At 31.8% G+C, this 23,280-nt stretch overlaps 3 protein-coding genes across 11 annotated transcripts; 2 read left to right on the forward strand and 1 right to left on the reverse strand.

Annotated features, from left to right (window-relative positions):
* The first annotated feature begins 1,827 nt into the window (after positions 1-1,827).
* LOC101251229 (alanine--tRNA ligase, chloroplastic/mitochondrial) lies at positions 1,828-10,949 on the forward strand. Of its 8 annotated transcripts, none has more exons than XM_010317107.4 (13): positions 1,828-2,204; positions 3,380-3,496; positions 3,596-3,798; positions 4,675-5,065; positions 5,777-5,868; positions 6,491-6,625; positions 6,766-6,915; positions 7,141-7,251; positions 7,343-8,260; positions 8,474-8,746; positions 8,962-9,171; positions 9,673-9,830; positions 10,233-10,949. In XM_010317107.4, the coding sequence occupies exons 4-13, from the start codon at positions 4,972-4,974 to the stop codon at positions 10,558-10,560; spliced, it is 2,469 nt and encodes an 822-aa protein (XP_010315409.1). In that variant the 5' UTR covers positions 1,828-2,204; positions 3,380-3,496; positions 3,596-3,798; positions 4,675-4,971; the 3' UTR covers positions 10,561-10,949. The 8 variants fall into 8 exon arrangements, with proteins under 8 accessions (XP_010315409.1, XP_004231078.1, XP_025884677.1 ...); XM_004231030.5 differs by having other exon boundaries at positions 4,675-4,853; positions 5,790-5,868; XM_026028892.2 differs by having other exon boundaries at positions 1,894-2,204; positions 3,576-3,798; positions 4,675-4,853; positions 5,790-5,868.
* A 3,373-nt stretch (positions 10,950-14,322) lies between these two features.
* Positions 14,323-15,943, forward strand: EXLA1 (expansin-like protein precursor). The gene is given in 5 exon segments (NM_001247807.3): positions 14,323-14,478; positions 14,558-14,667; positions 14,750-14,928; positions 15,278-15,410; positions 15,496-15,943. Coding segments are annotated over 5 exon segments (786 nt in total). The 5' UTR covers positions 14,323-14,366; the 3' UTR covers positions 15,748-15,943.
* Positions 15,944-16,288: 345 nt separating this feature from the next.
* LOC101251521 (pre-rRNA-processing protein ESF2) lies at positions 16,289-18,896 on the reverse strand. 2 transcript variants are annotated; one of them, XM_010317111.4, is made up of 8 exons: positions 18,765-18,896; positions 18,399-18,542; positions 18,194-18,244; positions 17,993-18,060; positions 17,342-17,422; positions 17,121-17,251; positions 16,566-16,718; positions 16,289-16,469 (listed from the first exon to the last, which is right to left on the reverse strand). In XM_010317111.4, exons 2-8 carry the CDS (start codon positions 18,422-18,424, stop codon positions 16,386-16,388), a joined length of 594 nt encoding a protein of 197 aa, XP_010315413.1. In that variant the 5' UTR covers positions 18,425-18,542; positions 18,765-18,896; the 3' UTR covers positions 16,289-16,385. The 2 variants fall into 2 exon arrangements, with proteins under 2 accessions (XP_010315413.1, XP_010315414.1); XM_010317112.4 differs by having other exon boundaries at positions 18,760-18,890.
* Between the last annotated feature and the right edge of the window lie 4,384 nt (positions 18,897-23,280).

Here is a 23,280-nt window from a genome sequence, read left to right on the forward strand (position 1 = left end):
GATGATTATTTTTATTTATTATATATAATAGTCGTGTGAAATGTTGACGAGTGCTCAAAGGAAACGACAATTCTGCAATGAATTCTGATAACATGCATTATTTTCCAAGGGAAGATGAAAAAAAACGTACGCTGAGTCGAACTAAGATTTTGAAAGCCCATATATAGGCAATGAAGAAATTCAATTATTTACCTACTATACCTTTTGATGTCGGATAATATATTGGCAAATTAAAAGAAAAATTATATTCTGACTTGATATTAAATTTAAAAAATGTAAAAGTCTTGATTAAATTTTTTTATTTTTCGACCCTTGCCCAAACTTGAACATTTAGAGGGTGGATATTTTAATTTGGACCCAAACATCAGGTGAAATGAATAATGATATCAATATCATGTAAAGTTAGTTCTTGGACCTAATTCAAAAACTAGTTCAAACAGAAAAAAATTCTCAAATCGAAGATTACACGTCTCATTAACCACTAAATTTTTTTATTCTTTAACCATTTGAAATTTTTTTCGAATTAACGATTACACATCTCATTCATCGTAAAACTTTTCCATTCTTTGATTTCACTCCAATAGCCTTTGATTCAAGAAAAAACATTTGAATGCATGTTGAAAAAAAATTTACGAGAGTAAGAAAAACTATAAAATAAAATAAAATTGTAGTATAAAAAATATGTCAAAAGCACGAAAGTTTACTACTATATAATGATGTAAATATAATGATATAAATTCAGGAAATGATAGAAAACAGTGTTCTAAAATCACAACGGTCTGTGAAAAATTTCACAAATATAAGCTTAAAAAGAGCAAAGTAATTTCAACTAGTAAATCAAACCAATTATTACGGTGTAAATAAATTTTTAAAATCGCTTGCAAATTAGGGATGTCCATAATCAAATTGATTTGGACTTTTTAAATATCAAAGTAAATTACTTGTATCAAATTTTTAAATTTATAAATCAAATCAAATTGTAAAACTCAACTTTATTCGAGTTCTTAAACCTCAATTTTTTTGGGGGTTTTTCAATACCAAATTTCAAATCATTGTCGAACTTTGAAATCAAACAAAATGAGTAACCCTCGGATTTTTTTCGGATTTTTCCGGGAAAGTATTCACACTAACATATAATTAATTTGTACTCCACATATTTTTTTGGTCCAATAAAAATATAACTATCTAAGACGTTCTTAAAAAAATAAAACAAAATATGAAATGAGTGATGACACTAATATATTCAATAAAAAATAATAATGAAATCATATAAAATAAATATTGCAAATTGATAAGTCATAATGAAAATGATCACAATTTAAAAGTATTAAATCATGCCAAAAATAAGTCTAATAAGTTTTAATTACATTAACAAAGAAATCTTCAAATTTGGTTATGTATTTTAAATATTTAAACCATTGTAAAAAAAAATAAAAAATATTCAACATTATTGTCATTCTTAATATTGAATTTTTATTTTTGTTAGCATTAACATTGATTTGATTTCAAATTGAGCTTTATTAGAGTTAATGATATTTATGAATTATAATTTTATTGGACCATTCAAAATTAAATTTCAAAACACTTGAAAAAATATGTTAAAATATAAATATAAAAATGTGTAAGTAATATTTAGAAAATACATCATACTTTTATAAATAAAATATTAAAAATTATATATATAATATCGTGTTGATTTGATTTCCGATTGAATTTTTAAAATTAAATTAAACCAACTCAAGTAAAATAGTTTTTATTTCCAATACCCAACCATTCCTCAATTTTTTTTTCCATATTTAATTCAATTTACGATTTAATTTAATTTTTGATTCGACTTTGAAAGCCATCAATGTAATGCTTTAGTAGGAGTTGCTCAATGCTCATTTTCTCCCCGATAATAGACTAGAGAGTAGTTTTCATGGGCTTTAGTTGGGGGCTTTTAGGCCCAAATCGGGTTAGCGGGGAGTTGAGATAATTAAAGGGAGAGCGTATATAGTATAGCTATGTGGATTATGTGATGAACACCACCCACAAAGGCTTATCTGTGTGTGTGGGTGCATTTACATAACGGCAAATTTGTAACGAACAACACACTCAGGCCATGACAAGCCTCAACTTTCCTAAGACTGGCCATGGCAGGGACTCTATACTCCTCTTTCCTACTTCATGCTTCCAATCAAAACCTTTTCTTCCTTCATCCAAAGGTAATCTCTTTTTTTTTTCTTCTACTTAACGTATTAGTACAATTTTTTTTTTGAGTCTATTACACTAGGTTTCTCTATAGCTGTAATTAGGAGTGTTTATGGGTTTGATGGTATGGGATTAACTATTGGAGTAGTAATTTTGTACTTTTTCATGGATAACCGATAGCTATCGTGACGTTTTAAAGTGCCTTTAGAACTAATTGCATGTATTTTCACTACTTCATCATTAGTGCCGCATTCACTTGTTTCTTATTTGATTGGAGTTTTAGACTGCGATCAATGTCACCAACTAGAATTGAATTACTGGGTCTATCTTGTTCAGTGCAATGAAAGAGTGAGAATGGTTCCACTGTTTTCTTTTTTACTAGGCCAACTAGCCTACACCGGCTACACACCAACACAAGTACCGTCTAACTTTATCGACCAAAGTTTAGGCAAAAGAGAAGAAATTACTTGCGTTAGATCTCTGATGGAATTTGAACCTAGTCTCCAACACTTGCACACGCTGCATTGACCACTAAATCACACCCTTCAGTGCGAACTATTTCTTCATTTCCCCAATGAATAGAAATTTTAAATTCTAATTGATCAATCATACTATGTCAGTTATGTTGGATACTATTATATTTGGAAATGCCACTTGATACTTTATCCACACTGTTTTGGACCAAACTAGTACGTCAGGATTTTGGTATCTAAATTTCTGAAATCAAAATCAATCAAGTGAACTTTTTATACTGCAGTTGGTTTAGATGCTTTTAGGATTCTTAATCCGTCTTTAATGATTAAATATAACTCATGAAGTAATTCCTTTCAAACTGTTAAGTCTTGTTTGGAGTAATCAGGTTCCTCATTCACTCTTATGTTTTGCCCATTTTCCATTCAACAGTTTGTGAATGATAGCTTTTCCAGTTTTTTGCTTAAAGACATTTTGTGTGTGTGGGGCAGGAACTGGAACTTGAGATTCATTTATATAGGTTACTCAAATAGCTTGGAAATATTTTATAACTCGCATGAGTTTTGTTTCCTTTGTAAACAACTTGGAATATTTCTGAAAGAAAAAGAAATTTTGAGATTTGCCCGATATGATTGTTCAATCAACCACAAATTTTGGAAAAGATGAAAAATCTTTGCTCTTCTGACTATTAAACCACCAAGCTGATAATTGAATGCAGGTTATAGGTATTCTTCAGGTTTGATTGTAAGGACCCAGACCTTAATTTATGCAAGTAGTTTATCCAATGGACGCACTAAAATAAAGGGACCAAGAGAAATACAGTTTGTCGCAAAAGGTATATCCATTCTTTTGTTGATAATAAGAACTTCTTCCTCTTGTCAACTTTCATTTTGGGAAGTATATAAATTTTATAGGACCTCATTTTCACCTTCAGCTCAACCTGTGGCTGTGGAACTTGTAGAGGGTAAGTTAAGGGATCCCCAGACAAGTGGTGATGCTATACGTCAGCGCTTCCTTGACTTTTATGCTGCAAGAGGTCATAAGGTTCTTCCAAGTGCTTCTCTTGTCCCAGATGATCCGACAGTTCTATTGACAATTGCCGGAATGCTTCAGTTTAAGCCTATATTCCTTGGAAAGGTTCTACATGAGATTCCCAACTTTAAAGTCGTGGTTTACTTCTACATGAGATTCCCAATTTTACAGTTTGATATTTCTCCATATGCCTGGCAAAACTTTCTAGGACATCAAGCGAATATGTCTATGACATATGCATCTGAAGTTCCTTAAGTTTACCATTACTTAATCCACAAAGTTGTGAATATCTAGCATTCTAGTTCTTTTTGTTAAGTTTTTTTTTTCCAGAGGTTTTCTCCAAAGACTCTTTCAATGAAGGTCTTTTAGGGCATTTTTCTTCCAATCACAATTCTTCAATAAAATGGCAGATGTTCAACCAAAGTTTGAATCCTTTTTTTACGCGAAGTATTTGCCAAAGAAATTTTGCAGAAGCTGCCAAATGACTTTTCAATTCAGCAGGCATTTTTGTAAGCTAAAAAACATAGCGCTACTAATGAATGCATGGAATCACTTGGGGAGTTGGCATGGTCTGTCTCTTAAATAGTAAATGCACATCCATATCTTGATTATTCTTGTTCATATTTGTGTATCTTGTTTTGCTTTAACTGCTTTAAACAGAAGAAACCTTCTATTCCACCCATTTCAAATTGAGTGCTACATTTGATTTTATGAGGTTAGACTGAACTTTTTATTGTTATTACTTGTATCATTTTTTTTATCTTTTGAAAAATAAATCATTCTACATGAAAATATAAATTTTTTAAAAAAAGAGACTTTATGAATATAGCATTTCGAAGCTTAATTATCTCATATTTGAAACATAAAACGTAATTGGTTTCTTACAAACTAAAATAATGTGATTCTCTTTCCTTATTTTACTGTGGGTGCAATATCAAACTGTAAAATTGCGTTTAAGAAATGTTGGTTTACTTTATTCAGGTTCCCAGGGAAGTACCTAGTGCAGCTACTTCTCAGAAATGCATCCGAACAAATGATATTGAGAATGTGGGTCGAACATCCCGACATCAAACATTCTTTGAGATGCTTGGAAATTTTAGTTTTGGAGATTATTTTAAGAAGGAAGCTATTAAGTGGGCATGGGAGCTCTCCACCTCTGAGTATGATAAGTCATGTTTATGCAGTCTCATAATCAGTTACTCTCTGTTCTACTTGATTGAAGTATGATGATACCATGTATAGTTGGAATATAACTGTGGAAGCATATTTTCTGCTTATATGGACCCCATCTCAAAAATGAGAAGATTAGAATGCCATAAACTGCAAACAGATACATCTAAATCATTGTTATATGATGGTTTCAGGCATAAAAGTAAGGACATAAACGAACTTGGCTATTTGTTATTTTAAATTTATTAGATATTTTAGGTTCTGAATATTAATCCTGCAAATATTCTGCTCCCAACTGGCTATTTGAAGTCCTATTTTTGAAGCCTATGATCTATGGACAATTATAATGGAGGATAGACTCGTATAATCATTCTCTGCATATCCTATTGTTGCCCAAATCAAAACTCATTTAGTAGAGTCCTCATACTAGACAAAGTTACTTGGGCTGCTTTTATGCACCAAGCCAGAAAAAAATATGATGTTACAAAAGTGTGCAAACAATAGAAGCAGAAATTAAGCTGGAGCGTATTGTTTAGATGGCAGCAGCCGAAGCAAAAAAGGGGTGTTGAATATTGTGGTTGTTGTTGTTGACTTGCTACAATAACTAGTTGTTTAGTTATAAGAGGACTCTAGTACTTCATTTAGATTTTAAATTTTGTTTGATATTTTAGATCGTTGAGATACTTTTTTAAGTTTTTGAATATTTGGTATGCAGATGTTTTATTTCAAGTGCCTTTTAAAACCCCATTGTTAATTAAACTTCAAGAGAGAAATTTCTATCATATTTTTCACCCTTCTAGCTGCTGCATCTTTTAGTAAACTGTAAACCCAACATATATATGCATTATGCAAACATATTTACAATTTTACCATTTTTTGTTCTTTGAACTGAAAAGAACTGATTGTTAAATAGTCTTTGTCTGCAGATATGGACTCCCAGCTGATAGATTATGGATTAGTGTTTACGAAGATGATGATGAAACTTTTGCACTATGGCATGATGAGGTACAACACTGAAAGATATGTCTGATGCATTATATCTTTAGTGAAGTAATAAGGTCAAACCCTTCTACAGTTAACTAGTTATGCACTTATGCATGCTAGGGATCAGGTAGACTGAACAGAGGTGTATTATGGTCATTCAAAGATACCTAGAGAACTTCCTTGCTTTCCAAGTGAAGTGAAGTGAAGTGAAGTAAAGTGTATCAAAAAGCCAAATACTGTATTTTAAGATCCTGAAATATGTAAACTGTGTTCAAACTAATATGAGTTTCAAGGCTAAAACAACGTCTCTCCATTATGGCTTAATCCGTGGAGATAACTCAAATAATGACTTAGAAGAACACATTTATTTTGATAAGTGAGAAGAGCACATTTTATTATTAAGCTACCTCAGTTTAACTCAAAGGAACCTCATCTATGTTGAAGTGTGCTCTGTCAGATATGAGAAGTCTATTGCAACCAAGTTTTAAGAATGACTGTATTTAGTTCACATTTTGATCTTGAATGGGATATCTTTTGAATTTCTTGGTCTGTAATCCTCTAACCATCAATACCTACAGATGGTACTCTACTATGAGAACCCACTCAGAGGTGCTAACACAGTTATCCTTGTTTCGTTCTGCAGCTAGGTATTCCTAAAGAGCGGATAAAAAGACTTGGAGAAGATGATAACTTCTGGACAAGTGGAGTTACCGGTCCCTGTGGTCCCTGCTCTGAACTTTATTACGATTTCCATCCCGAGAGGGGCACTTCTGATGTTGTAAGTATTAGAGGTTTAACATGCCTTTTCAGTTAAATTTCATGTTCAGGTGATGTGGTCTCATATTTTTTTTCTTTTTCTTCTGTTTTGCATTTATTTGCTCCTCTTCATTCTGTCTACCCCTGTGGTCTAAATATCAGGATCTTGGAGATGATACAAGATTTATAGAGTTCTACAACCTTGTTTTTATGCAATACAATAAGAAGGATGATGGTTCCCTTGAGCCTTTGAAGCAAAAGAATATAGATACTGGACTTGGTTTAGAGCGTATGGCCAGGATTCTGCAGAAGGTAATCATGAGACACAACAACATTTCTGAATGACTTTAGGAACAAATTAGGTATCAGATCTCTCTTTTCTTTTGCTACTGGGTTATGTGGCAAAGAAAACCTCCCATAATTTTGGATTTATGATATTTTGATTAGTATATTATTTTCAAGTTAATCAAAAGCCTCCCCACTCCCAATGTCCCCCTCAAAAAAGGATAACATAGAGGTTCTCCTCATTTTTGACAGGTCCCCAATAATTATGAAACAGACTTAATATTTCCCATCCTAGAGAAGGCTGCAGAATTGGCCAATGTCTCATATGCTCTTGCAGGTGACTCTACAAAAACAAAGCTTAAAGTACGTCGCACTATAAGATTGCAAGTCTTTTTGTTTGTGAACTGATTTACCTTCTAATATGTTGAAAGCCTTCTAATTCTGATCAATCCAGATAATAGGAGATCATATGCGTGCAGTTGTTTATCTGATATCTGATGGTGTCAACCCATCAAATATTGGTAGAGGGTATGTGGTACGTCGCCTCATTAGAAGGGTTGTTCGAACAGGCAGGTTACTTGGTGTAAAGGGAGATGGGATGGGTGATCTTCAAGGAGCATTTTTGCCAATTCTTGCCAAAAAGGTGATTGAACTAAGCACCAATATTGATGCTGATGTGAAGACAAGATCATCCCGCATACTTGAGGAATTGAGAAGGGAGGAGCTTCGTTTTGTCTTGACTCTAGAAAGGGGAGAAAAACTTCTTGAGCAGATGCTGGCAGATGCATTATTAAATATTCAGGGAACTGAGACTGCACCCTGTCTGTCGGGCAAGGATGCATTCATATTGTATGACACCTATGGATTTCCAGTGGAGATAACAAAGGAAGTTGCTGAAGAACGTGGAATCAGTATAGATATGAATAGCTTTGACATAGAAATGGAGAAGCAAAGACAGCTATCTCAGGCTGCACATGATACAGTTAAACTAGCAGTTGAAAATGGTGCAAACCATGCTGAAGATATCCCTGATACTGAGTTTCTTGGTTACAATACTCTCCATTCCAAGGCAGTGGTTGAGGGTTTGTTGGTAAATGGTAGTCCTGTAACACAAGTCTCCAAAGGAGGTGAAGTTGAAATTTTGCTGAACAGGACTCCATTTTATGCCGAGTCGGGAGGCCAAATTGGGGATAACGGTTTTCTATACATGATGGAGGCTGAAAATGGACAGAAAGCTATTGTAGAAATAAAAGATGTCCAAAAATCTATGGGTAATATATTTGTCCATAAAGGGACAATCACAGAAGGTACTATAGAGGTTGGCCGAGAAGTAGAAGCTGCTGTTGATGCAAACTTGAGACAGCGGGCTAAGGTATTATGCTGTATAATGTAGAAATTTGAATGGATGTCCATCATATTGAGGACAGAAGAACTGATTGATGTGAGATTCTTTAGTAGCATGGATTCTTGAATCATCTGTTTTAGCCTCGCAATTGCGTTTCAATTTTTGTTGATAACCATTAGTCTCCAGAACTTCTTTGGTCTAATCGAAGTTTATCTATTCTTATTTTGTGCTTCCTTTTAGGTTCACCATACAGCTACTCATTTACTTCAATCAGCACTCAAAAGAGTAATTGGTCAGGAAACATCTCAAGCAGGATCAATGGTTGCTTTTGATCGTCTTAGATTTGACTTCAACTTCCATCGATCTCTTCAAGACAAGGAACTCGAAGAAATCGAAGGTTTGATAAACCAATGGATTGGCGATGGCACAATTCTGGAAACAAAAGTCATGTCTTTGACTGACGCAAAAGGAGCTGGGGCGGTTGCTATGTTTGGAGAAAAATATGGAGAACAGGTGGGGATTCTTCTGGATGCTATTTTTTTTTCTAATTATGCTATTAAAGCTGATATGGAGTGACCAGCAGTCCTTCTCTTTTTTATGAGTATGTGAAACATTAAGATTAAGTTGTACACCGGTCCATTTTGAGGATAAGTCTAACAATGAGATTTTACCATGTATTAAAGTTCAACTTATTTAATTCGTGTCTTCCCTATTGAAAACCTATATAGGTACGCGTAGTTGAAGTTCCTGGCGTGTCGATGGAATTATGTGGTGGCACCCATGTCAGCAATACTGCTGAGATACGTGGCTTCAAAATCATATCAGAGCAGGGCATTGCATCGGGAATAAGGCGAATTGAAGCTGTAGCTGGAGATGCTTTCATTGAGTATGTCCTTACAAGAGATAACTACATGAAGCAGCTATGCTCCACTCTCAAAGTAAGGTTTCATGTACACTTTTTCAGTGGAGGATTTCTTCTACATTTTTCTTGTTCAACATGTTATGGGATATAACATTGTGGTTATCTGCCAAAATAACTGCAAGTAAATCAAGCAAAGTTTCAAGAAAATTATTCTTCAAGAAAATAATTTTTGGAGAGCAAATATTTGGAAAATATTGCGTTTTTTTTTATTTTATAATATTTGTTGTAACTTCTGTATTAATTTTTTTAAATAATATTTTTTTGTTTTTTCGGGAAAGTATTTTGATTTGATTCTCAAAAACACTTGTGTACATTAAGTTGGTTTCAATTTTTGAAATTTTGCTAAACAACTAGGTAAATTACCTGAAAATAAATTGTTTGGTTCTTCCTATATAAATAGTGTAATTAGGATAGTAAAGAAGTCATTGTTGTACGTCTATAAATGATCTAGTGGTAAAAGCTCTTGTACTTTTGATTAATTCTATGGTATTTTGAAGTAAAATCATACATCATGAAGGTAAAAGCAGAAGAAGTAACTGGCAGGGTAGACGGGCTTTTGGAAGAATTACGATTGACAAGAAATGAAGTTTCAGCTGCTCGGGCAAAAGCAGCAATCTATAAGGCATCAACACTTGCTAGCAGAGCGTTTACTATTGGAACTTCAAAAAGTATTAGGTAACACAAATGTTGTTATAACCATTGTCCTTGTAAAAAATTCACATTTTTTTCAATTGAAGTACACATGTCCACAGGCTTTTTTTGGGTTCCCTTGTTTATCTTGAAAGTTGTAATGTTTAGTGTAATATCTCAAACAAAAGACGCATAAACGATATTGCAATTCTAGTCCAGTGAAATCAGCTCATATAATGCGCATGAACTAAATTTTTCTGTCAGTGATATGGTTCTAATCTATCTTGCATCTTAAAGCCACTGCCGGTGCGACTTTGGGCTACAACTTACAAAAGAAGTAGATGAAACGTCCTCTAATGCTTTATCTTTTTTGTTTATGTGCTTAAATGTCGTAAATAAGTATCAACACTCTGATTCTTCTAACTTGTTAAAATGGATATTTTCCAGGCTCCTAGTTGAGTTCATGGATGATATTGATGCCGATTCACTTAAGAGTGCTGCAGAATATCTGGTGGATTCTTTGAAGGATCCAGCAGCTGTGGTTCTAGGATCATGCCCAGGAGAAGGAAAAGTTAGCCTTGTTGTTGCTCTAACACCAGGAGTTGTTAATCTCGGAATTAAAGCCGGTGAAGTTATAAAGCCTCTAGCTAAATCATGTGGTGGAGGAGGGGGTGGTCGGCCTAATTTCGCTCAAGCAGGTGGGAGGAAACCAGAGAACTTGCTAGGCGCTCTTGAAGAAGCTCGTGAACAGCTTAAAAATCTGCTTGAAAAATGATGTCTAATGATAGCATCATGAGTTTTCAGTTGGTGAAGCAGAATTGAAGTCCTTACTTATCGATGTTTGAAGTAAGTATCTCTTGCCACATATGATGCAAGACGTCTGCTTCCATCACAACAGCTCTACACAACTGGTTCAGATTCTCTCCTTTCTTTTATTTGATCCTTAGTTTTTCTTTCTCATTTGTGTGGTTAGCTGCTCTAGGTAGGAGAGGGAGGGAGTGTTGTAAATGGGGTTCTATACAGCATCAACCAATACAGTTGCAGAAACTTGATATTATCTTTGTACAAATGATTTTACAAAGATTGCTTAAACTGTCATTGTTATGATGATTAATTTGGACCCGCATTGGAAATAGTTTCTATACATGATGTCCGTTTTGTCCATCCGTTTCTCTGGCAGGGTGTAGAAACAGATTTAGAATTTTTAACTTAATAAATTTCGAAATGCCGCTGAGCTCACTGGAGTTCATTGGATTTGTACATTTTGCAACACATACAGAGTCGGAGAATATATTTGATTATTTTGTCAATCGATCATGATTTCCTGGAGAATATATTAGTATTATAAAACTATGTGATGCTCTGGGGTGGTGGCACTAGCCGTTGAGGTTGGACAGCAAAGAGAACCATTCTTGTACTTCACATAAGAAGCATACATCTGCAACTATTAATGGTTTGCCATGAACACCAGCTAAGCTCAATCTTCAATGTTGCTACAGATCTTATTTCTACTGCCATGTGCCATTGTATTGAATACTGCCTCCGTTTCTTTTTATCATTTCTTTCTATAAATAGTTGGTTCATAATACTTGTAATTTCATAAAATCAATGCATACATTATCTTTTTTTACCCTTTTTGAGTTAAGTTAATGATTCATGTTCATTGATTAAATTAATTAATCAAAATAAATTAATTCATATTCATTGATTGAAAACTTGAATTTCAAAAAAATTAAATGAAATTCAAACGGAGGGAGTAGTTTCTCTATTCAATTTTAGACTTTGCAGTCACTGCCCTCTTAATGGATTTGTGAAATAAATAAGTAACAAGTAATTCAGAAAGATGAAACATGTAAATAATAAGTTTCCATTGATATGGTATTAAGTGGGTAAAATAGAACTTAGATAAATTTTAAGTAGTGCGAATGGATTTGACTTGTGGTGGCTTATTTAATGAATTTTTTGTTTATACGTTGCCCATAGGTCAATTCCTGGTTTTCTGAACTCTGCTAAAGGTAAAAAGTCAAGAATTTTCTTAAAAGAAGATGATGCCATTGGTCAAGGTACGCTGCGCCATTGCTGAAATATATGTTTTTGAGAATAAGAATCCTTGGGAATTTAATTTGAAGTGGCTCATTTTGGTGGTCTATGAATGGCTTCCAGCTTCTATACATCAATACTCCTTCCGTCTTATTTTATATAACAATTTTTTTTAATAAATAACTGAATTACAATATTTGTTAAAGTTACAATATTTTGTCTATTATACTCTATCATTTCTTGAAAATATATTCATTATTGATTATAAAGCTAACTTAAAAAAACATTAAATAAGAGTAAAAAAATAAAATTACATCATTTCTTATTCAATATTATTTCATTATTAAGTTTTTAGGTTTTAATAACGTTTTTAGTCTCCATGATATATATATATATATATGTCTAAACACACTAATGGAAGCTCAAAGCGATACCCAAAGAATTAAAAACAGAATTTAGCATTAGTTTATGAAACCAAAAAGGTTATATTCCAATTTCTACGATATTATTAATAATCAAGTCAAGGTATGAACATGATTTAGACTTGAAGAAAACATAAAGGATATAGCTGGCCTTCCTTAGCTTTGGTTTACTTTTGAAAGCCAATTAATTTGTGGCCCATCTAATTTCTTTTTGTCTTGTTTCTCCATGATCAGCCAACCAACTTGGTTACATGTTGCATTCATGAATCCTCAACTTTTAAACAAATTAATTTCATGTTTTAAAACAAGGAACCATAGCCCATAAACTACACATGTAAGTATCGAATTCAGGACATTGCTCAATCGATTCAGCCGTAACACTATATACAATTTATTTTAAGTTTGGAATATTCTTCTACACAAAGTCCCTTTACTTTTTAAGTCTTCAAAAGAAATAATGTAACCAAAGAAGAAGAAAAGCAAAGCTGTTGGCTATTATTTTTGTTTTACGATAAAGATGGTGATCCTATCTGTACACCTACTTACTTTGAAGCAAAATATCTCCTATCTAAAAGTAACTTTCTATTAGACTTGGTGTTCTTAGCTTTTATCTTTGGAATATCTCATATTTAAGAAAAGAATACATGTTAATTTGCATACTACAACTAGTTCTTTTTGTTCCTTTGTGGAGGCAAGTTATCTAAATTCCAACATGACAAGTAAATGTGGGCCTATTTTATTTCTCACTTTTTAGGAGAAACGCGCAAACACACAAAGATAGCCAAATATGATTGTTTCACCCTTTACTTTCTATATCTACATCTTTTTTTCTTCTAATCAAACACAAGAATAAAACGACTACATATGGCTTTCACGTAGAATGCGATCCACACAATTTTATATGCTTGAGAAAAATAAAATAAACAAACAAATTAAGATTGAGTGCAAAATTAAGACATCTTTTTTTTTTTTGTATAAACAACTAATATTCCAACTATACATTTTAATTTGTGAGAATCCATAGTAACTAAACTCTCATACTTAAGATCCGCAATATGAATAAAAATATAATCTCCTAATCTATTTAAACTTTTAGATAAAACCCGCACACGGAATAACAGAAATGTGGTGACTCTAAGGAAAAAAAAAAGGAGGCAGACGCAAAACAAATTAGTAATATCAATTAGTGGGTTTTCACGGACAGCTGTAAATGTTGCACAGCAGCTGGTCGGCGTCAAGTGTCAAACTGTCCCCATCTCCACTATTTCTCTTCCAATCCATAATAAGGATATGTTTGGGAGGAACAAAAATTATATTTTATGTGAAAATAGGTTAAAAATGATTTGGTGTTGAATAAATAACAAAAGAAATTAGTCATTCATGAAGAACAATAAAACAGTAACAAAAGGTAATAAAATATATACCCGCATGACAACGAATTCACTCGACTACAATAATTCGCAAGAGATCCTCTTTTTTTTTTTGTGTGCGTAAAAAGGAGAAGAGTAGAAAATCAGAATATTTTCTTTGAAAAATGAAATAAAATTCTTTTATTTATGTTTAACAAAATTTAGTGTATATAGATGTTTATGGTGCTTTTATTAGAAAAATCACAATCATCATTTAGAAAAATTACTATCTTTAAAAAACGTCACAACTCTTCAATATTAAAAGTCATAATCCTTAAAAGAGTAGCATAAATAATCACAATCCTTTAGAAAAGTTACAATACTTCATCATAAATCTTTTAAAAAAATACAACTCTTCAATATAAAAAATTACGATTACAACTCTTCGAACATAAAAAGTTACAACTCTTCCATTATGAAAAGTCCCAATACAGCAAGAGTAATTTATCATTATTCCTTCTATTTTAATCTAGATTTCATAATTTACCGTGTATTGAGCATTACATTCCATAATATAGTATATGTTTTGCGCTTATTTACTCGTTTACTTCAAAAATAAAAAAATAAATACTCCGTTCAGTGGCACCCATTAATTAACCCACCCCACTTTCTCTTTCTCAAACTTATTCTTATTATATAAAGGCCTTATCACTCCTCCATTTACTCACTCAAAACAATTCATTTCTTCATATAACAAAAAATAAATAAATATGTCTCTCTTCTTCCTTGTCTTGCTTCTTTTCGTCTCTTCAGTTACAGCCTGTGATCGCTGTGTTCACCGATCCAAAGTTGCTTATTTTTCCAGTTCTTCCGCGCTTCTCTGTAAGTCTCTTTTAATTACTTATAAATAACATAGGTTTGTTTTTTCTTAATCTAATTTTCTATATTTTTGTATTTGTAGCGGGTGCTTGTGGTTATGGAAATTTAGCAATAGGATTCAATGGAGGTCGACTTGCCGCTGCTGTTCCTAAACTTTACGATAATGGTGCTGGTTGTGGTGCTTGTTATCAGGTTAATTGAGTTTTGAGTTCTCCATCAATAACAAATGTAATTTTGAGAAATTCAATTTCTCATAAATTTGTGTGATTTGCAGATAAGATGTACGGACCCAAAAATTTGTTCAAAACATGGAACAACTGTGATGGTTACTGATCTAAATACGAATAACCAGACTGATTTTGTCATCAGTAGCAGAGCTTTTATGGCTATGGCCATTGAGGGAAAAGCTCAAGATGTTCACAAATTGGGAATCGCCGATGTTGAATACAAAAGGTTAGTGTTTAATATGAGTATTTCACAATTACTAAATTATCTTGACCACGTTACGAGAAATTATTTTTTGGATAATAATGCTCTGTTTACGATACGAACTTTACGTTCCTTGTCAGCACACCGTGTTAATGTTAATCTTTGGTGGTTTCGTTGCAACCACCAAAAATAATAAAATAATAGTTGTAGAATTTGACATAAAAGAAGCCCCACTTGACCAGACAATGTAGTACTAGTACATAATTAAAAAAGTAGGGGTCAATTGAACGGTAGTAAATTAATCTAATGGATAAGCGCTTGGAATGAAAGGTTATACTGCAAATACTAATATTGTTTTTGTGTATGGGGACAGAGTTCCTTGTGACTACAAAGGCAAGAATTTGGCTGTTCGAGTAGATGAATCAAGCCAGAAGCCGCATTACCTAGCAATTAGCATCTTCTACCAGGGTGGTCAAACTGAAATTGTCAGTGTTGATGTTGCTCAGGTAAAAAAAAAAAGCCTAGTTACATCACTTTTCCATCTTGATATATATATATATATATATAGTGAATTAATAAATGTGTTGTTAGGTTGGATCGTCGAACTGGAACTTCTTGAGCCGAAACCACGGAGCAATTTGGGATACAAGCAGAGTGCCAAGTGGGGCATTGCAATTCAGGTTTGTAGTGACAGCAGGGTACGATGGCAAGTGGATTTGGGCTAAATCAGTGCTGCCATCAGATTGGAAAAATGGGGTGGTTTATGATACTGGACTTCAAATCACTGACATTGCTCAAGAAGGTTGTTCCCCATGTGATGATGGAAGTTGGAAACTTAATTAGTTTTTTTTTTTTCTCTTCTTCTTCTTAACTGTAACAACTCGTGTGAATACACACACACAAAAGAATATAATTAATAAAATTATAGATTGATCAAGTTTGAGTAGACATAGGAAAATCTATTCTTTCTTGTTTAAGTCATAGTACATCACATTCTTTTCGCTATAATGATCAATGATATTTCTCCTTTTCCAGTGCTTTTATCATGTATTTATTAGTTTGAGATATCTTCAAGCAAAAATTATTCATAATTCTCTCATGGGGTGCAACATATGTAAATCTTTAGAAGCACACGTCTACGAAACTTTGCAAGTCTTCTCTTAAACGACATTTTTATGGTAAAATCTTCTTAAGCAACTTAAATATAATTCACATATGACCTTAAAAGGTGATTATGGGGTTAAGGACGGCCAGTAAAAATTTACTACAAATCTAAATTGGTGATCCACGTTTTGAGCATCTGATCATAGTTTGGTTCGAGGTGTGAGCTCAATACGTCTCACAGACTGCACAAGTTAGACAAGGCTACAAACACATACACATCTACAATCAACTACAAATAAACATAAAATTTTGATTGACGTTTACTTATAATACCAACATCTAATAATCATCGAGATAAACTTTTTGAAGGCAACAAATCAAATGTATGGTTGAGAAAATTGGCAAGCAAAATTTCTGAAACGTTTGCACCCGTATGCCCTTGTCATTTGACCACCAAATACCTATACAAAATGAAGAGAGCAGCTTTCATCAGAACATTAGCAAGACCTTTATTTTCCTCTTGCACCAGGGCAGCGAATGGAGGAAATGGAACTTACTCCGGCCAAAATGTCCTTTGACAAACTAGGCTTGATTTTCCCAGTTTGATCTGCCACAGGTTTTTTCTGGGGAAATTGTCGTATCACCTTTGGTGCAAACTGATCACTTGGGAAATCAGAAATTACCCCAGATTCTTGTTGCACCTTTTGCTTCTGTAAAGATGGAACAGTTAAAAAGTATTATCAATACTATACTACTCAGTTGTGCAAGATATAAGGTAATATGAAACTGAGTGGTCAAATACCTAAACTAAACCTGGCTATAATACATTACAAGTAATAATAATTCGGGGGGAGGAAAGAGACTTTTTCTATTTTACACACAAACCAACATTTATATATTTTTTTAGTTTTGCTTAAAGAGACATCTTTTAACATCACATCAGGGCTTATCGACGAAAAACTAGAGCTGTCTCATGTTGTAACTACTATTTAAAGAAGGAATAAAAACTCAAAAGGAGATGGTAAATGAGAAAGTCAATCGAGGGAGTTCAAAACATGCTGTTTAACTACTACTTCCATGCCAAAGAATTAACTAAAAACTGTATCACTGACCTTCTTCATTCGTTCTTCAATAGAACTTAAAGCACGAGATTTATCAACTTGTGTGAGGTAGAAATCACGCTCCCTCTTAGCAGCAGAAAGCTCCAAAGCTAGTTTCTGCTCACGAACTGCATGCCTTTGTGCTGCAAAAATGTTTGTAAGGCATCAATTAAGAAGTGAATGGAGATTGAAGAATGCATCAGTACCCAATAAATCGAAAAATAACAGCATACCGATTTCATCAGTAACATCATCCCATTTGATTTTAGACAAGTACTTGACATTCCAAATGTCATAATACCTTTTCCTTCCACCTGTCAAACAGAAATTTGACAGTAAAGTAAATAGCCTCTCAAGGTCACAGAAAATACAAGAGAAACAGAAGTTGAAAGCTGAATCGGAAGAATATAAACAAGGATAATCAAATGACATATTTATTTTGATAACCGAGAAATCTGACTGTGACCTGCCGTCCTTTGGACCAATCACAGCCTTCTAAACTCGGTGCATAATACTGGGCTTCGCTTTGCATGGTGTGGAGCTTGAACCTGTGACCTAAGCCACAAATTCTCCACCTTCTGCCACTCGAGCTAGGCCTTGGAGGCTAATCAAATTACATTGTTACGACACAAATGGCGTAATGCAAAATAACAATGTTAGTCTGATCCTAATAGAAGCCAAATTTTGGCTAGTATCTGAATAATTGGTGTCCCTAAAAATGTGTAATAAGCACAATAACTGGTCATCTCATAGAGAAAAAGACTTACTGCAAGATGCTAAGATATGTAAATAGCCTGAATGTCTAAAATCTAAACAGAATTCCTTAAACTGGAAAAGAAATAAAAAGAAAAGGAAGGCACTGCTAAGGAAATATGTTAATTTACCCATCTGTTGACCATTCAACATATTTGCGACTCTTTTGGCAACACTCTTTTTCGTAAACTCAACCCACCTACAGATATAGATGATAGTTTAATTACTTTTGGTAAAAAAAGAGTGTTATAATCATGTAGATACAAAATACAATTCATGCTAAATAATAGATAATCTGATTTCAATTGACAGAAACTTCAATATAAGCATACCCTTCTGAAAATGCTTGCCCTCGGAATCCACCTGCCCGTTTGCAGAAGCAGCTGTATGCAAGACAAGCAAGCATAGTGAAGTGTTTAACCAAATATGAGAACTAAATTAACCTTCAGGTACAAGATATATTCTCTGAATTTCTCCAAGCTGAGAAAGAACCAGGCGAAGTTTCACGTGGTCCATACGAGGCGGTACTCTACTTACGTGACAAACTCCACGCTTTTCCGCATTCACCTTCTTCTTCTTCTTTTTAACTTTTCGTACAGCTTCATCTCCTGGACTTGTTTCCTCAATTTCCAAATCTTTCTCATCCATGAGAAAACCAGTAGCGGAATTTGTCCGTCAAAGCTACAAGAATAATTTCCAATGTATATTGACAATCAAACCATAAAGCCATTAAAGCACAGTTGAAACCAAGGGCGTTTCAACCCTAAGCCCTAAAGCTAACAAAATTACAAATTTTCCAAAAAATCCCCAAATTCAGTTTGAAAAAGGAAGCTCAAACATATATATATATATAACACATCCGAATCCGAAGATAAATTTGAGCATCAAGAGGCGATACCATACATAAAAGAGACGACCAACTCTGCTAAAGGCGACGTAGAATGTTAGTTGTCACAAGCGCCGTATTAAGCCATACCACATTTGGAAGGGCCCAAAATACCCCAAGTAGAACGAATAGTATAAAAAAACTATTTTATTTACGAAAAAAGGTCATATTTGAACTTGTGCTCTTAGAAGATGGCTATATTTATCTTTTGTTATATTTTTTGATTATATTTGTCCATACCATCCAACTTTGAATTTATATTTACCCTTTGGATTGTTAAGTTTCACATCACTCCTTATTATTATTCTTTTCCGTTTATGTGGAACTTAACACCCAAAGGATAAATATAAATCCAAAGTTGAATGATAGAGACAAATATAATAAAAAAGTATAACAAAAGGTAAATATAATCCTTTTCTAAGAGTACAAGAACAAATATGACTTTTCCGTTTTATTTATTGTACTCTAAATTCAAATTTTCTTAATAATTTATTACTAATTTCTTACTAATTATTAAGTACATAAGTTAATTTCTTACTAATTATTAAGTAAATATGTTTGAAGTACAAAATAGGGGTGTGCACTATTTAGATTAAACCAAAAAATCAAATCGAATTTTAATTTGGAGTGATTTTTTGGATTCTTGGTTTGGTTTTAGATTTATAATTTACTTTGTTTGATTTTTTTGTTTAGTTACGAATATATATATATATATAAAATTTTGTTATGTACATAACCGATTAACCAAACCGAAAAAATTCATACCAAAAAGAGAAAAAACAAATCAAATCGAATTTATTTTGGTTTGAATTGGGTTACACTTCTTCAAAATCAAAAATCAAAAATTCAAACCGAATAATATAAAATCGAACCGTAAAATCGAGTGCACACCCCTAATTATAAGTAATTGAATCTACCGTTACTTTTCATTCCTTAATTTATCTATTTTACTTTAATTTGAATCAATCATGTCTTAATATTAGCTTTGTAAGATTGTCGTCCATTCTTTAAGATGTTTTATTAGATATTTCAAACTCAAACTAATTTATATTATCAACTAGTTAAATTTTAAAAAATATTGTCTTTTAACTTTGAATGTCTTATAAAGAGGTAACAACCACTATAATATTGATTTTTGTAAATAAAACTACTACAAATATTAGTATACAAGTAAAAACTAATCTTTGATAGGTATATTCAATCAAGTGAAATTTTAATTTTAAATACTGTTTAAATAGTTTTGATAGTTTAGATAATCATTGACTTTATTGAGAAATATTTCAAAATTATAATTAATAAAAGGGATCTAAACATTTGTAGTGTAAAATAACAGAGAACAATTTATATATATTTATTCTTATCTTAACAAAATATTATATGTCAATTGAAAAAGAAAAATTAATTATTAAATTATAATCAATTATCAATATTTTCTAAACTCAAATAGAAGTGACGAGTGATAAGGGATGTTATTTATAAGCCCTAATTTTCCTATTTATACCAAGAATATAATCAACTATTTTGGCTCATAATAGCAATAAGAAGAACGAGGAAGAGAATAAAAAGATTTATACCAAGAATATAACCAACTATTTTGGCTCATAATAGCAATAAAAAGAATGAGGAAGAGAATAAAAAGATTTATACCAAGAATATAGCCAACTATTTTGGCTCATAATAGCAATAAAAAGAATGAGGAAAAGAATAAAAAGATTTATACCAAGAATATAGCCAACTATTTTGGCTCATAATAGCAATAAAATGAATCAGGAAAAGAATAAAAAGAGGAGATGACAGTCTAACGACTGAAATGAAATGCTCTAGAATACTTTCAATGACAACTTAACATATCCCAACATTAAATATTAACATGAATAGTAAAACTTATACATACTTGAATTTAAATAATCTAAACTTTTCAACAGAATTCACTCAATATCATTCACATGTTCCGATATTAGATATTAATATGAAGTCACATGTCCCGATACTAGATATTAATATGAAGAATGAGGTTCAAATAAATTTGAATTCAAATGGTCAAACTTATCAAAACAATAGACAACGGAGTTTAAACAAATTTGAATTCAAAAAAAAATACTCAATATAACTGAATTTTATGTGGTATCGTATTTAAATTTTTAAATAATAATGTATTATGTTTTCATTCTTATATGTGTATTAATGATTGAGGTTACATGGTTGTATATTTCAAAGTTGAGTTTATTGGGAGCAAATTAAAGAAAGAGTAAGATTCAGAAATATATACCTAAGAGAAAGGTGAACCAATTTTTTTATACACCTCAATCAAAAAATGACAACCGCAAAATTATCCTTAGAATTTTGGGATTTAAAGGCAGCTATGAGTCTGTCATTGATTTGTGCCCTAACAAAGCCATTTTTATTGACAGATGAGGCGACCGTGTTATCTAGTTTTTGTTACATAATATTCATGCTAATTCAGCACCAATTTTTTAATAAATTTCTTGCTGGAGTTTCGTCAGGAAGCTTCAATAGGATATTTTCTTTGGAGAGGCGCCATTATTTAGCTATGTATGAATTTGTTTTTCGTCACTAATCCATCAGAATATTACACATTACTTCTTTTGTTGCTTGCTCACATTATAATTTCCTGCTAATATAGCACTAACAAATATCTCAATATTAAGATGCATACAACATGTCTAAATCGGAATATTAAAAGGTTGTGTAAGCCTCATTAGTTTCCATCAAGAATAAGAGATCTGAATCTCAATACACATATTAAAGATTTGTATTAAGATCTGAGTTTTTTTATCTGATCTGGTGTGATCTCTAAATTTTAATATTAAATAATTAATGTTTTTGTTTTCAATATCTAATGTGAAAGTGAAATTGAACATTATATTAATAAAATATTATAAAATTTTCATTTCAACAAAATATATTACTTTTGATAAAAAAAAGAAAAGTTTTAAATGTTTTAATATCATGATTTGAAGTACTATTTTTTCATTCAAAACTTTGATAAACAACAATACACCAAAAATATTATCGCAACCAGAGTTCTTGACACAAGTCAAAACAAGAAAATTATTAATATAAAAACAATACTTGAAAAAATTTATGAAAATTTACCCGTTGGGAAAAAAATGATGTTTGATTGAGAAAAGAGAGAAATTGTTATGAAACTATATAAACAAGAAGAAGAATAAAGTAGGGAGAAGAGTAACGACTTCTTATTCGTATAAACCTAACTTGGTCACTAAGTAGAATTTCTAATCATATCCTAGAAGGACACATTCACTATAATACAAATATGTATATAGCAGAAATAAAGTTTTTATTTATGAGATAAAAAGACACGTCTAAAGCTGAAAAACTATGATTTATTATTTGATAACTTATCAAATGAATCAGAATGTTGTTAAGTCTCTCATACAGATCTGATTGGTTCAGACCACAACAGACTCATTAAGAAGTTTTTAAAAAATAAAACAAATGAATTTAAAGGGTTGCATCTGAATGATTCAGATTCGGACTTAAAAAAACAAACGTACTTAATGGACTGAGGCCTCATTTGTTTGCACTTAAAGAGGGTCTGAATCTTAATCAATCAGATTCGCCTCATTCAGTGTGTTTGTTTTTTATGACTGAATCTTAATTATTCAGATTAAGTTTGTTTTTTTTTATTTCCTTCAGTTGATTAAGTTTGTCTTTTTTATTTCCTATAAGCCTTTTAATGGGTCTGAATACATCTGAATGAATTAGATTTTTGACACACTCTTTAAAACAATTCAGACTCAAAAATAAGACTTCTATCTTTATTCAATTACATCATGACAACTCATAAAAGTTTTTTTTTCTTATTTAGTTAATGTTAATTACATGCTTACCGTTATAATTTTCTTTATTCTTACTAACTTAATATACGTCTTTTACTTTCATAAATTAATCGATATATTTGAATTGATAAACATTTCATGATATAATATATAGCATGGTTCCAAAAAATAAGAAAGCATTAATTATTCGATCGATAATAATAACAAATGTTCGTTATAAAATAAATGTTTTCATAAAACATTATGTTACTACTCTATATAAACTATTTTTACATTGCATTATATTAGATTCTCAAAGTTTTTGAGTGCAAATAATCATATTAATGATGTAACTAAATGTTAAATTTTTAATTGATAAATAATTTTACATTGTTACGATAAAAATGTTTAAAATATTATTTTTTTATAAAAATAAACTATTTTACTAAAATGAGGTTTTTATATTATACTCCCTCCGTCCAGAATTGTTTGTCATGTTGCGCTTATCAAAAGTAAATTTGACTAATTTTCAAAGGTAAATTAGATTACATTAATTTGATATTTTAAACAAAAAAATAGATATTCTAAAGTATAACTTACCTAAATCCCATATTATATGAAAAGTATTATAAATTACAAATTTTTTTTATATTAATATGATGAAAAAATACATCTTAAAATGTTAATCAAAGTTTTAATAGTTTGACTCTAAAAGTAAAAACCACGACAA

The sequence above is a fragment of the Solanum lycopersicum genome, chromosome 1 (assembly GCF_036512215.1).
Source record: "Solanum lycopersicum chromosome 1, SLM_r2.1".
NCBI lineage: Eukaryota > Viridiplantae > Streptophyta > Magnoliopsida > Solanales > Solanaceae > Solanum > Solanum lycopersicum.